We start from the raw sequence: 13882 nt of genomic DNA on the forward strand, positions 1-13882 counted from the left end.
ACTATAGTTTCTAACATGCCACATGCTGCATGTTGTATGACTTCTGGCAATAAACAAAAGATTAAACACATTGAAGAATTCATTCATAAAAACTGATGAATAAGTGTTTGTCAATTGGCCAGAAAAGTTAAATATCAGCATGATAGCACCAAGTAAATTATTTGGCAATACCGGTACCTATGGTTTTCAAACTTGTGTGCAAGATGAGTATCCAGAAACCTGACTGAAGAAAACAAAGCAAGATGAGTTGAACTTCCTTCTCAACATTTTCAGCACTACAAACAAGAGGTCACGAGTTCCTGGATAGAATTTTGACAACCGATGAGACTTGGGTATGCCAATACACTCCTGAAACCAAGAATGCTAGCAAGGAACTGAAACAATCGATTCGCCAATGCTAGAAGGTTAAAGTGAATTCATCCAAGAGAAAGGTATGGCTACTGTATGGCTTTTGGGATGTCGAAGAACTGATACTCTTAGATAAAAAAAAAAAAATGAATGCAGCATATTATAGTAGTCTTTTGAAAGGCAAATTAAAAGCGGAAAATTATGTATAGTAATGTCACAAGAGGTCTGAGATTTGCCGATAAATCCTTCGTTCGTGGATTTAAATGGGAAATCTCAGACCTTGAGTGACATTTATTAGGACTATTTCGTGAATAAAATGAAAATGTAAATAATATAGCCCTAAAAATCTCTCACAAAATGTTAATAATTGTATATCTATGAATATTTAATCTATTTATTGTGAAGTCGAAATAGAAGACTAACAATTACTGCAATAAAGAAATTGAATGTTATTCACTAATGCCAATTGAGAAAAGCGAAATACGGGTTTAAAATGTTAATTACATATATTGCGCTTTTCTCTTGTTATTATAACAGAAATACGTTTTCATTATCTGCTGAAATCATAATTTAATTTAAACATTTTATAGTATAATTGCAAATAATCTGATTAATACATTAATTAAATGAACAATTGTTTTGAAGGAGTGTCATTTTTTTCTTTAGATACAATGGACATGGAATTAGAAGATGAAAATGTAGATGTGGAAGTAGGATTTCACACTGTATTTAGTACAATGGATTCATGCTCATCGATTTATGTGGAAACAGTTGGCAACACTGACTAAAAAAAAGAACGACCATGCAATAAATTGATAGTGACAAATTGAGCTGCAGAAATTATCGCGATGTATGACTGTGATTGGTTGAAATTCAAAATTCCATTACATTTCATAGGCTGAAAATGAAATGAAGTCATATAAACGAAATATTCTAAAGTACTGTAAATCAATCATCCTCCTCCATGACAATGTCTGTCCTCACTGCACAAAACTCGCACAAGATACATACATCCTTTCTGAACTTGGCTGAAAAGTGCTGCCACATCCTCCTCATAGCCCAGATTTATACATGTTTGAACAACTGAAGAAAAACTTAAAAGGAAAAACATTTGCAAAGAATGGTGTGGTAATGAAAGCGCAGAAATGGCTAAACAACCTACTAATGTTCTTTCAGAAATGAATAAAGAAACTTCTTGGTCACCAGTAGAAATGTATCAACAAGCTGGGGAACTATTTTGAAAACTAATCAGTGTTTGAATTTTTTGTATTATGTAATTTTCACAAATAAACAAAGTCTGCATCAAATTTGAATCTCCTAAGTCCACAACAGGATGACTGCAAATTCAATTTTAATCCCAAGCCAGATTGCATTAGAACAGAACTGCATTTACAGATACTTAGTTACATCAGATTTTGGCACAAATCAGAAAGAGAATTATTCACAATTCAGAAAATCATAACTGTCGTCCATACTGGAATAATGTTCAGCCAAAGGTGAAGTCATTTAGAGAAAGCTTTTCTGCAAACAGGAAATACATACTTGAAGTGATCAGTCCGTATACCCAAATTTCATTACTGGTTTTCATGAAGCTCAAGATACGAATTTGTAACTTACTTACCTAAACTTCTTGGGATTGCGATGCAACTTGACATGTCTTGCAAAACTCCTATAGCGTGTGTATACCTTAGCACATTGGATGCACTTAAAGTTGGGCAGTTGGTTGTGCTCCATCTGGTGGTGCGCCCTGAGTTCTTGCAGCGTTGCCAGCACCATTGGGCAGTCTGTACACTGCCAGGGGTATCCTTCCAGAACAGCTTTTGGACGGGGAGGTTTAATTACTATTGGTTTTGGCTCCCGTTCCTTTTTCTTTCTTCCAGGACGCTTTCGTTCAGGTTTAATCGCGTCTATGTCTGTAGGCTTCTGTTCTAAATCTTGTTTTACTTCCACTTGTAGTTGTGGTTCCTTGACTTGCTCCCTTTCTTTGTCTTCTTCTTTGTCCTTTTGTTTTTCTTTCTTATCACTTTTTACTTTCACAACACGTTCTTTACGTTGAGTCGTGTCCTTATTTTGCACTTTTTCTTTTGGAGGTCTTTCTTTTGCGGGTGGACGTTCTTTAGGGGAAGCTCGTTCTTTTGGAGTTGAACGCTCCTTTGGAGTGGTTCGATCCTTCACAGCCAACGTTCTCTTGACAGGGATGCGCCGTTTCCGACGAGATGAAGCTGATGTGTCAACTTCTGAAAAACAAGGAATGTGTATTGATATCAATATTTCTTTGATTAATGCTGATGGTAATATTTTTTAATTTTCTTAAATCTTTTCCTCCAATCTATAATTCAGACAAGTCGATGCCACAACATTCACAGCACATACCTTACGTGAAATGTATGAGCCAATTGCAGAAATGATGATTAGACAAAATTCATCTTTAGACTGTTATATCTACAGACCCCATACTACAGTTACAATTATAAATGACGTCACAGACTGTTTAATTCGAAGTACAGAATGTGTGCTTATGTGCTAAACTAAAAACATTAACCATTTACCTCAATGTCATAGTCACTGTCACTTGGTTCTTTAATGCCATCAGTAGTTTCATTACCTGTATCAGCCATATCACTTACATCACTGTCAACATTCCCAAAAAGGTAAAGGCAACCCCATGACAGGCCAGGTTGGCCCAGAACTCTGAACTCTGTGTTTAACAATTGATGTTTAAACCTGTTATGAACTTGGTTTAAAAACAGCCTGGATACTGGAATACAAAATGGAGTATGTGCATAACATATAGCCTTTGTCTATAGCTAAAACGTTGAGTAAATTTACTGTACAGATTATTCATAGTGCTCCTAGTTCGAAGCAATATGTGGAGCAGAATTTACAACAAATGTTCCTTTTCAGAAGAGGCAGTAAAGAGATCTTTGCGAAATAGTTGTGCATCTCCAATATGAGACCTGAAGAGCAGCAAAGAGCAGTTAATTTTGCCACTGATATTCATATAATTACTGTAGACACTGTTCATGTGAAAACTTCGAATCTCTGTAGAGCAGGGGACTGTGTGACAACCGCAGTTTACTGAATGAATATAACAAAGACAACTGCCTTTCATCAAGAATTATTTTGCTTAAGTTTCCAGGTATGACATATAAGTAAATTTATCTGATATTACTCAGCAATATTCAGCAATGTTTGTAATTTTTATTGCTGAGCAAATTTTCTTCTTATTGTCATTATTTAATTGACAACAAACAACTTGTGTGTACAAACGAGACAGATGGCTATATAAAACAGATGATGCATTAACGCCCATGCTCCATTGTTATTGGTCAAGAAAGCCAAAGTTTCTCTTTGCTTTCTTCACCAAAAGTATTGTAAGTTAGACATTAAGCAGATGTGGTTTACATCAGTCAATGAGTTAAGGGGGAGATGAAGGGTGAAATTTCTGTTTTCTACATTTTTCAAGCTACATCCTTGATTTTTTGTACACATAATCACATTGTGATATATAATGATGTTGTGAAGTTTCATTTCTGTGAGTAATTTAATTTTTGAGTTATTAACAAAAATATTCTGAAAAATTTGCATTTCAAAATTAAATGTGCTGCTCAGTTTTTGAGTAAAATGTTTTGAAATTTTTTTAGCAAGACCAGTTGCATATTTAAAAAAAAAAAAACATAACGCATCAGTTTTCCTATATCTGTACTACAAAAGGGGAAACAATTTTTTATAACCACTGCATACCTAAAAATAGAAATTTTCCATTGCCACTGTAAATATTTCATTTTGTATTTAAAAAGTATTAATTTAATCATAAAATCATGCACTTTATAAGAAGAATACAGGTCATGCAAAATTGCTATTTGAGGCTGATGTCTGGTGGACCTTGGTATATTAGCAACAAGAACCTGGATGATGATCTCTGTATTCCTGAGGTGATGGAGGTCCTAAAGACAGAGCTACATCAGACTGTATAACTCCTTCCTAAACCACTTCGAGTAACTGTCACTAATCCACTGCAAGATCCAGCACATAGAAGACTAAAAAGAAAACGGCATAGTGATATGAGGCTATAGGGTACTTTTGGGATTGCCAGTGGGCAATACCCATAAACAAGTGTCAAGTTATTTTATTTTTTTGTTTTGTTTTCCCTTCTCTGTTCTTGTTATTCCCAACTATAATGTATTTATTTATGTACAATAAAGTTTACTAAATTAAAAAAAAAAAAAAACATGCGCTATTTTGTTAACCACAGTGTATAGAATATGCAGTAAAAATTTTATGTTCCTAGCATCAAAATTGTAAGAGCCTTTACACTTCGAACCTGACGAAAGCTTGTAAAATTTGCAGGGAATTGAAGTTCAAGGGTGCAGCCATTTATATATTTCGTAATTTTTTATGCTTTCGAGCACTTCAGAGCATTGAAACTTGTTCAACATATAAGTAAGAAATTTCTCGTTATTTTTTTTACAAGAAACGAAAATACGATTTTTGACTGAAAATGACCAAAATTTCACCCATCACCCCCCTTAATGTACAATGTGACCTCACACCTGGTTCAGAAAAATTAAATAGCCTTACTCTGCGGAGCGGTGTTGGCCTCTTTCTCAGATAACACACACTCTACAAATCCAGGCGGACCTGCGTCTCCTTCATCAGAATCCTGCAACAAGAAGAGAACAGTAATAACATTGAAGTTGTTTAAACCCAATGACTTACAGTTACTCTGTGAAAAGATTTATTAAATCTACATACTCAGACTTCAACAAACAAAATTTGATAACACAATCCCAAGGGACAAAATGGAACTCTCTGCATCAAAATCCACAGTTAATTCCCGATTTACCACGAAAATCGTCTGTAGCTGCATTTAGATTGGCAACAGGCCATGATTGTTTGGCCAAACACCTACACAGAATTGGAATATATCACTCTCCTAACTGCCCATTGTGCAACTCAAACCAAGAAATGGATTCGGAACACCTCAAAATCTGTGCTTCAGTGGCTGGTCATGATAATATCTTTGAAAAATATTGGAGTGCAAGAGGTCAAATGACTTTATTGTCAAACGCCTGGCATTAGAAAACAACAACAACTTTTATAGGAGAATATTCTTATAATTATTAGTTAGATCTACTACTCAACTAATTCTGACTTGAAAGAGATCGTTGGTGTTCAATAGCAACATCACATTACCACATCATGGAAATAACTGCTGCCTACATATGAATTTAAGTTGCATAACAATAGTATTACCTCTGATTGAGGTTCTGGCTGATATATACATCTATTATTAGGCAGTACATCACTTGACGATATGTGTCAGAGGAAGAACAATTGTTTGTATGCATCTGAAGTCTGATTAGTGGAATATGTAGCTAATCAGCAATGTATGCATTGGAGGGGGAAAGGAACTGGCCATCCTACCCCATTATCTCCTGACCTAATTGCCTCATGAATGATACCTTATTGATGTTACTTAAGAGGTTCAAACCTGTCGTCTGACAGTTGACTAAACAACAACAACAACAATAGTATTAGAATAACTCTTCTCGGGTTCTCAGCCAGGTGAGTTGGAGAACTCACCTGGCTGAGAACCCGAGAAGAGTTATTCTACATCAAACGCTGGGAAAGCCTCAAGTCATACAACAATAGTATTAGTTTGCCATGAAAGTACTAATCATAATGGCGTCTTTGATTTTTTCTTAATCTTCACATATTAATCAGTTTCTCTTTTCATATTGTGACAACTTCTTACAGTTTGTGTTGAGACTTCTCTATAACATAATATACTGTATTTGTCTGTTATTAAAAAAAAAAAAAAGGGCATGATTGTGTACCAAGTTTCTTACTGAAATTGCAAAGTTTTTGCATTTATTTTCTGCCTGATCTCAGTATCATATTTATTTTCGTTGGATGATAAGTTTCAACTTCTGGGCCAGTCTTCCGTTTCAGATACAAGTTTTAGTGATTTTTTACATTTGGCGCAGAAATGGCTGTTTCGCTATAAGACAAGTAAACTTTATGTTGAGCAATACAAAATATAATTTCCACCTCATTTTCCCATCTTTTAATTTATTTTTATATTTCATTCTAATTTGTGTCTTTGTTTGTGTTTCTCAGTAACTTAAAAAAAAAAACATACCTGCACTTCTGACCTTTATGTTAAATTTACGTATTACTGTAATATATTTACGGTACATATTTTGTTGTGTGTTATTTTTAATGCAAGTATGTGTGCAATAAGCGTGAGTTCAGTGAGCCTATACCTAACTTTCGAAGCTATTTTTTCCATATAAAGATAATTAAAAATTAATGATAATTTGAAACATTCACCAATGACATACTTTGTCATTTCAAGACAATGAAACTATATAAAGTATGGTCAGATATGAAATAGGGCTATTAATATATTTTTCTTCTGAAAGTTAATTTGATTATTGTCATTAATTCATTCCATAAAATTGTGACTGTTATTGAAATGGCGATAATCAAATAATTTAAACCCATGTTATAGCGACAATTCATTCTGAAAATAAAACTTAGCCATAAACAAAGAACATTCATTTAGGTGACAGCTTCGAACAAAATGGTGTAGGCCTATTCAAGAAAATTCATCCCTTTGCATAATCATTTTGATTTAATTTACAAAAAAAAAAAAAAAAAAAAAAAAAAAAAAAAAAAAAAATTAATTCACTACATTTCATATAACAGTCTCATGGTCTAGATGTCAGAGCTTCTGTCTACAGTTCACAAGGTCCTGGACTCGATTCCCGATTAGGACACAGGAATTTTTCTTTACAGGGAATTATTGTTCCTGTCTTCGTCCATGGTTTGGAAATTAGGATACGTTTAGGTTTAAGACCTCCCCTGGTGCCAAAAATTCATACTCATCCTATCATATATATCATTGGGGCAGCATAATTTTGACTTCCAGGCATCGCAACCTCAGAAGTGGGTTACCATTGCCAGGATAGCCCAGAAATGCCGAATGACAACCTGGTGGCACTGGGGGGGGGGGGGGGGGGAAGCACATTAACAGAAAAGCTTAATAAATGCTGTAAAATTTAGAAAAAAAAAACACCAAATCATCACGTGTTTTGATGGGTGCCTTATTTAGTTAAAAACTTTGACACTAAAATTGATAGCTGACATCCTCTTAGATGTTTATATCATAAGGATGTGGATCTACAGAATATGCAAGCAGTGAAACACGATTGTAAACTTTTTTTTTATCAATACATATAGGCTAGACATTGAAACGATAATAGAAATGTACCAGTACATGATCTGGCAAAAACAGCTATTAGTAGAATTTCGATTATAATTGAATGGATGGTATTAAGTAGCAACTAATTAACAGAAATGCAATAGTGGAAGATGAAGATATCAAAGCTCCACTGTAGTTGTAAACCACCATTTATTGTCTAATTAATATGACTGTGGTACTGAAATCAATTCAAGATTTTGATGCAGGTAAACATTTCCTCACTTATAATGTCCAAGAGATTATAAAATTTATTTATGCACGACTAAGATGAACTTCCCTGTACGCCTAATATTAGGCTACAATTGCAACAGCTTTCTGGATGAACTTCCCTGTATGCCTAATATTAGGCTACAATTGCAACAGCTTTCTAGATGAACTTCCCTGTATGCCTAATATTAGGCTACAATTGCAACAGCTTTCTAGATGAACTTCCCTGTATGCCTAATATTAGGCTACAATTGCAACAGCTTTCTAGATGAACTTCCCTGTATGCCTAATATTAGGCTACACTTGCAACAGCTTTCTAGATGAACTTCCCTGTATGCCTAATATTAGGCTGCAATTGCAACAGCTTTCTAGATGAACTTCCCTGTACGCCTAATATTAGGCTACAATTGCAACAGCTTTCTAGATGAACTTCCCTGTATGCCTAATATTAGGCTACAATTGCAACAGCTTTCTAGATGAACTTCCCTGTACGCCTAATATTAGGCTACAATTGCAACAGCTTTCTAGATGAACTTCCCTGCATGCCTAATATTAGGCTGCAATTGCAACAGCTTTCTAGATGAACTTCCCTGTACGCCTAATATTAGGCTACAATTGCAACAGCTTTCTAGATGAACTTCCCTGTATGCCTAATATTAGGCTACAATTGCAACAGCTTTCTAGATGAACTTCCCTGTACGCCTAATATTAGGCTACAATTGCAACAGCTTTCTAGATGAACTTCCCTGTATGCCTAATATTAGGCTACAATTGCAACAGCTTTCTAGATGAACTTCCCTGTATGCCTAATATTAGGCTACAATTGCAACAGCTTTCTAGATGAACTTCCCTGTATGCCTAATATTAGGCTACAATTGCAACAGCTTTCTAGATGAACTTCCCTGTATGCCTAATATTAGGCTACAATTGCAACAGCTTTCTAGATGAACTTCCCTGTATGCCTAATATTAGGCTACAATTGCAACAGCTTTCTAGATGAACTTCCCTGTACGCCTAATATTAGGCTACAATTGCAACAGCTTTCTAGATGAACTTCCCTGTATGCCTAATATTAGGCTACAATTGCAACAGCTTTCTAGATGAACTTCCCTGTATGCCTAATATTAGGCTACAATTGCAACAGCTTTCTAGATGAACTTCCCTGTACGCCTAATATTAGGCTACAATTGCAACAGCTTTCTAGATGAACTTCCCTGTATGCCTAATATTAGGCTACAATTGCAACAGCTTTCTAGATGAACTTCCCTGTACGCCTAATATTAGGCTACAATTGCAACAGCTTTCTATCTCATCTTTCCACGTGTGCATTTTCAGTGAGAGAGAATAAATTTATTTATTCACCAATCTATAATGGTTTCTCATAATCCTCCAAACTAATATAATAATAAAGTAGAACAGAACCTAACTGCTGACTGGTTGTTGCAAGAATTCGAATATTATAAGACTCTATTTCTGTACATTGCAGTGCAAATGGACATAACAGTGAATTCTGCTTAGCTAAAGAACCTAGATTAGACACTGTTTAGCTTTTGTGTATGAAAATCTGAACTAATTAGCCTACTAATCAAAGTGCTATACATTTTATGTGTCAGCCAAATAATGTTGTGTTGTAATATGCTTAAGCACTTTTATATATGCTGATGCCATCTATATAATTTTTACTGTTCCTGAAAGATTTAAACATTAATTTTGTGAATAATTCAGGATCCTTTTAATTTGACATTGCGATCTTAGAAAACCCCGAAGAAAAGTTACAACACACTGTATCAAATATCAAAGTTGAATCTTTGGTAACATCTCCTGTTACATCACTCATAATATATTCTGGCAGTATACAAGTGACTTTCTGTCCGTGCAATTTAAACCATTTAAATGACAATCACTATTGAAAGAAAGAAAGAGATCCTCTCTTGACAAGGCATATGAATTCTGAAAAGAGAAACATGTATGAGGAAACTTGGTATATATTAGCAGAAGACGTGGCCATCATAAGGAGATTAAAAATAAATTTCAATTGGTATGTTTAAGGATACTTCCCACTCGCGTTTTACGTGGCTCAATGCAAGAGAGAGAGAGAGAGAGAGAGTAACTATTTCATATTGTATTCTTCAATGTTTCTTTCAAAGCACAGCTATGGCTCAAATTATGATAATGACAGTAATGAAATAATGTGGTATCGAAACGAAAATATATATATCTCAAAAGTAGCTTACTTACTTGAGAAAACCTGTGTCATATTCACTTTGTTTATACAAAAATACCACAGATTTTGGAAATGTCGAAAAGTGGAATTTTTAATGTGGTTACTGAACATTTCAACAACGTTTGAGCCACTGGCGTAGCTCAGTCGGCTAAGGCGCTTGCTTGCCAATCCCGAGTTGTGCTCGGACGCAGGTTCGATTCTTGCTTGGGCTGATTACCTGGTTGGATTTTTTCCAAGGTTTTCCCCAACCGTAAGGCTAATGTCAGGTAATTATGGCGAATCCTTGGCCTCATCTCGCCAAATACCATTTCGCTATCACCAATTTCATCGACGCTAAATAATCGAGTAGTTGATACAGTATCGTTAAATAACCAAGTAAAAAAAAAACATTTGAAACCAAAAGAAGAACAATACCTGCATCTCAGAAAGAGGCTGAGATTTTAATATGATTTACTCATACTGTAAGCCATTTCCCAACCCTTTCCTAGTTACTAAATCGGTAATTTGGTAGAAAATGTTGGTCAATATGATCGTCGAGAATCAGTAATAGTAAGTTTGGTTTGTTGAGGTTTTTTGGTATGCCTTGCATATAGGCTACTCTTTTTGGGTAGGCATACCAAAAACCTCAACAAACCGAACCTAACCGTCACTGATGCTCGATGTTAAATGTTATGTTTTATTTAACGACACTCGCAACTGCTGAGGTTATATCAGTATTGCTGGTGTGCTGGAATTTTGTCCCTCAGGAGTTCTTTTACATGCCAGTACATTTACAGACATGAGCCTGTCGCATTTAAGCACACTTAAATGCCATCGACCTGGCCCGAGATCGAACCCGCAACCTCGCGCATAGAAAGCAAGCGTTATACCAACTGAGCCAACCAGGCCGACTGCTCGATGTTGTCTACCATATTGACTAGGAGAAGGAAAAGCAGTACCTCTTCTATCGCTGTGCTTTCGGGAAGTGGATCGTCATTGTCGAGGTCTTCCTCTTCTTCTTCATCATCATCATCGTCGTCATCGTCGTCGTCATCATCATCATCGTCGTCTTCGTCCTCTTCCTCCTCCTCCTCATCGTCATCATTGTCTATCTCTTCCTTTTTCTGTACGATAGGTGCAAGATTCGGAGGTACCAATGCCTCTGGTTCCCGCTTAGGTTCAGGTTCTTGCTCAGCTTCAGGCTCCTTCTTTGGCTCTCTGTTGTTAGCCGTCACCAATTTGGGGTCGAATAAGATTTGAAGTGACAACTGCGCTCGAGAACTTGTTTCGAAGAAGTCAAAATACTGGTTCAATTTGGCACAGCAGTCTATACACACAGTCTTTGGCAAGGGGTCCTCTGGATACAGCTGAAAAACGTACATAGTAGATGAGGCAGGATGAAGTACGCTATAAAAATATACTTCATAAACAGAGTGGGAGGAAATGTATTAGGCTTATAACTTACTCCTTTTTAAATAATTAAGTTCCTAGAAATATGACGACCAAAACAGTATCTAAATTAGGCTTAATAATCTTTTGCTTCTTTACAGATGGTTATAGAAAAAAAAAACATTGTATTAAAATTTTTATTGCGCGTTTCATGAAATTGTTTAAAAATAATTTACGAGTTTTTTTTTTTTTACAGAATAGTGTAGAGTACGATATTTATGACCATGTTTTACTAATAATTGAGTCAATGCTACAGGATACAGGATTCGATTAATAGCCTATAAGGAAATGCAAATATGTCCCTTCAAATCAGTAAAATGCTATTTATGCAATGCAGCGTTGCTACATGTTGCATTTAATTTTCTTCAAAATTCTTAATACATTATTGGTCATATCAAAAACATTATTCGACAAAATAAGCTCATAACAATCCTTCCACTCTGTATTGTCAAACTTAGTTCGCAATAATAATAACGCTACCTTTTTTTAACCAATATAGCCTAGGCCTATATCAGCTATTTAATCCTGAACAGTTTTCCATAAAATTTCACGATAAATTAAGTTCATAATATTCAGCTTTAAAATTTTTCAGTCAATATTCAAAAACGTGTTTATGATGCGTCTTAAGTTGCATATTTATTATGTTCATAAAATGACAATTGGAAAAAAAAATTTAGAATATTTTTTATAATATGTCAATTTATTTTAAAAAGGCATCTGCACAGAAACGGATCATCTCAGAGTAATATACAAATAGTGTCGCTTAATTGAAAAACTCTGGAAATTCGTTTTCAAAAGTGGTTTTATCAGAATTTATACATTGCATTGTTTTTTGAACATCCTATACTTTTGCTTCATGGAGGTTAGATTTTTTAAATTATGAAACAAAGAGTGTCAGCTCAGATTGCGGTAACGTAACAGGTGTATGTTGCCGGGCAGTACGGCGAACCGCAACAAAGTATAGAGATGTTATGTTCCTATTACTCTGATTATTTACTGCTACCTTACCCAGATCTGCAGACATTGAATGATCTTTGTTGCTAGGTTCAATTTCTGCCCCTCTTCTTCGTAAATTCTAACGAAACTCTCCCTTTCCTTAGCACATAGGCGACATAGTTTATTATTTCCCATTTCTCGGCATCTAATGATTGACACTTTGCGTCATTACAAACAACATAAGTTTGTTTATAAACAACTCGAAAACACACAAATACTCATATTCCCGACCCACTTCTCAAAAAAATACATGTCAAGTTTACGAACGCTGATCACAGAGTGCAGCACTATGAATTGTGGAATTAAGCGGATCGATAGTACTGTAATGCGCTGTATATGATCTGTTACATTTCCTCAGCCATTTTTAGTCAAGGTTCTGAGCGCTTAATTTTAAAAATGCATTTAATTAGACTTTGTTATAAGTTAAGTATAAGCTTAATTTAAAATTGAAAACTTTATGTCTATTTATATTAATATGGTTCAAAGTAATTAATAATGTTTGTGATAGCACAGTCCATGTTGCTCGTGACTGGACTCGCTGGACGGAAGAAATTGACCTTGAAATTTGTTATTACGATGTATCTATGTGGGAATACTGTAATGATGCTACACTCCTTTTTCATACAACAGAATCTCTCATAACAAATACTTTGCGATTGTTGAACGTCCAGTTTCCTGCACAATCAAATATTATTTTAACTCCTGACACCTTTATGCCAAGAAAATGCATACTATCTCTTAAGAAATTCAAGACTCACAGAATTTTTTGCATTCGTAAGTTTCCGACTTACCTCTTAAAAGTGTATAATTGTTTCGAAGTTCAATCTATATTTTATGGTATACCGTAGGAATTTTGCCTCGGAGAGACCTTAGAAGTCCTCCTATCGTTTTCTGAGTCTGCCTTAATCTTATCTCTCAGTTTGTTTTAAGTTCTTTTTATATAATCTTCTGTTGTGCACATTTCTCGGCATATTTTACGATCTTCCCATGTACTTAATTTATTTGGAATTAACTTTTTATACCTTCAATTCTTATTTTATTCACTTTTGTATACGTCGAGAAATAATTTTATTTAAATTTCCTCATTTTGTTATAGGCTATTCATTTCCCGCTGGTATTCGGTAGTTTCATACTTCATGTTTAGCTGTTATGGTTGTTACTTAAGAGGGTATTATGATGCTATTTTGATAATGAAAATATAATTTTATAGGTTTGATCTAAAATATTAATGTTCGGAAGGTAACAACATCCTAGGAGAGACAAACCACTTTCTTGCTTTTATTGGTGTTGAGTACACAAACACCAATTTCTACATTTCATTATGAAAACTCAAGTTTTCAATGTTGTTGCGTTAAAAGAGATAGCCTTTTCATGCTATCTGTCTGAACTAGAAACGTGCTTCAATTTTC

The 13882-nt window shown here is 35.0% G+C and overlaps 1 protein-coding gene across 2 annotated transcripts in view; it reads right to left on the minus strand.

The window, feature by feature from the left end:
• LOC138696034 (zinc finger protein 892-like) overlaps window positions 1-12738 on the minus strand; it is a 36612-nt gene extending 23874 nt beyond the window's left edge. For both annotated transcript variants that reach the window (XM_069820532.1, XM_069820533.1), the window contains exons 1-4: window positions 12486-12738; window positions 10988-11395; window positions 4930-5011; window positions 1970-2585 (exon numbers count right to left, since the gene is read on the minus strand). In XM_069820532.1, the coding sequence (XP_069676633.1) occupies window positions 1970-2585; window positions 4930-5011; window positions 10988-11395; window positions 12486-12608 (1229 nt within the window). In that variant the 5' untranslated portion in view covers window positions 12609-12738. The remainder of the gene's footprint in view (window positions 1-1969; window positions 2586-4929; window positions 5012-10987; window positions 11396-12485) is intronic.
• Between the last annotated feature and the right edge of the window lie 1144 nt (window positions 12739-13882).

The sequence above is a fragment of the Periplaneta americana genome, chromosome 3 (assembly GCF_040183065.1).
Source record: "Periplaneta americana isolate PAMFEO1 chromosome 3, P.americana_PAMFEO1_priV1, whole genome shotgun sequence".
Classification (NCBI taxonomy): domain Eukaryota; kingdom Metazoa; phylum Arthropoda; class Insecta; order Blattodea; family Blattidae; genus Periplaneta; species Periplaneta americana.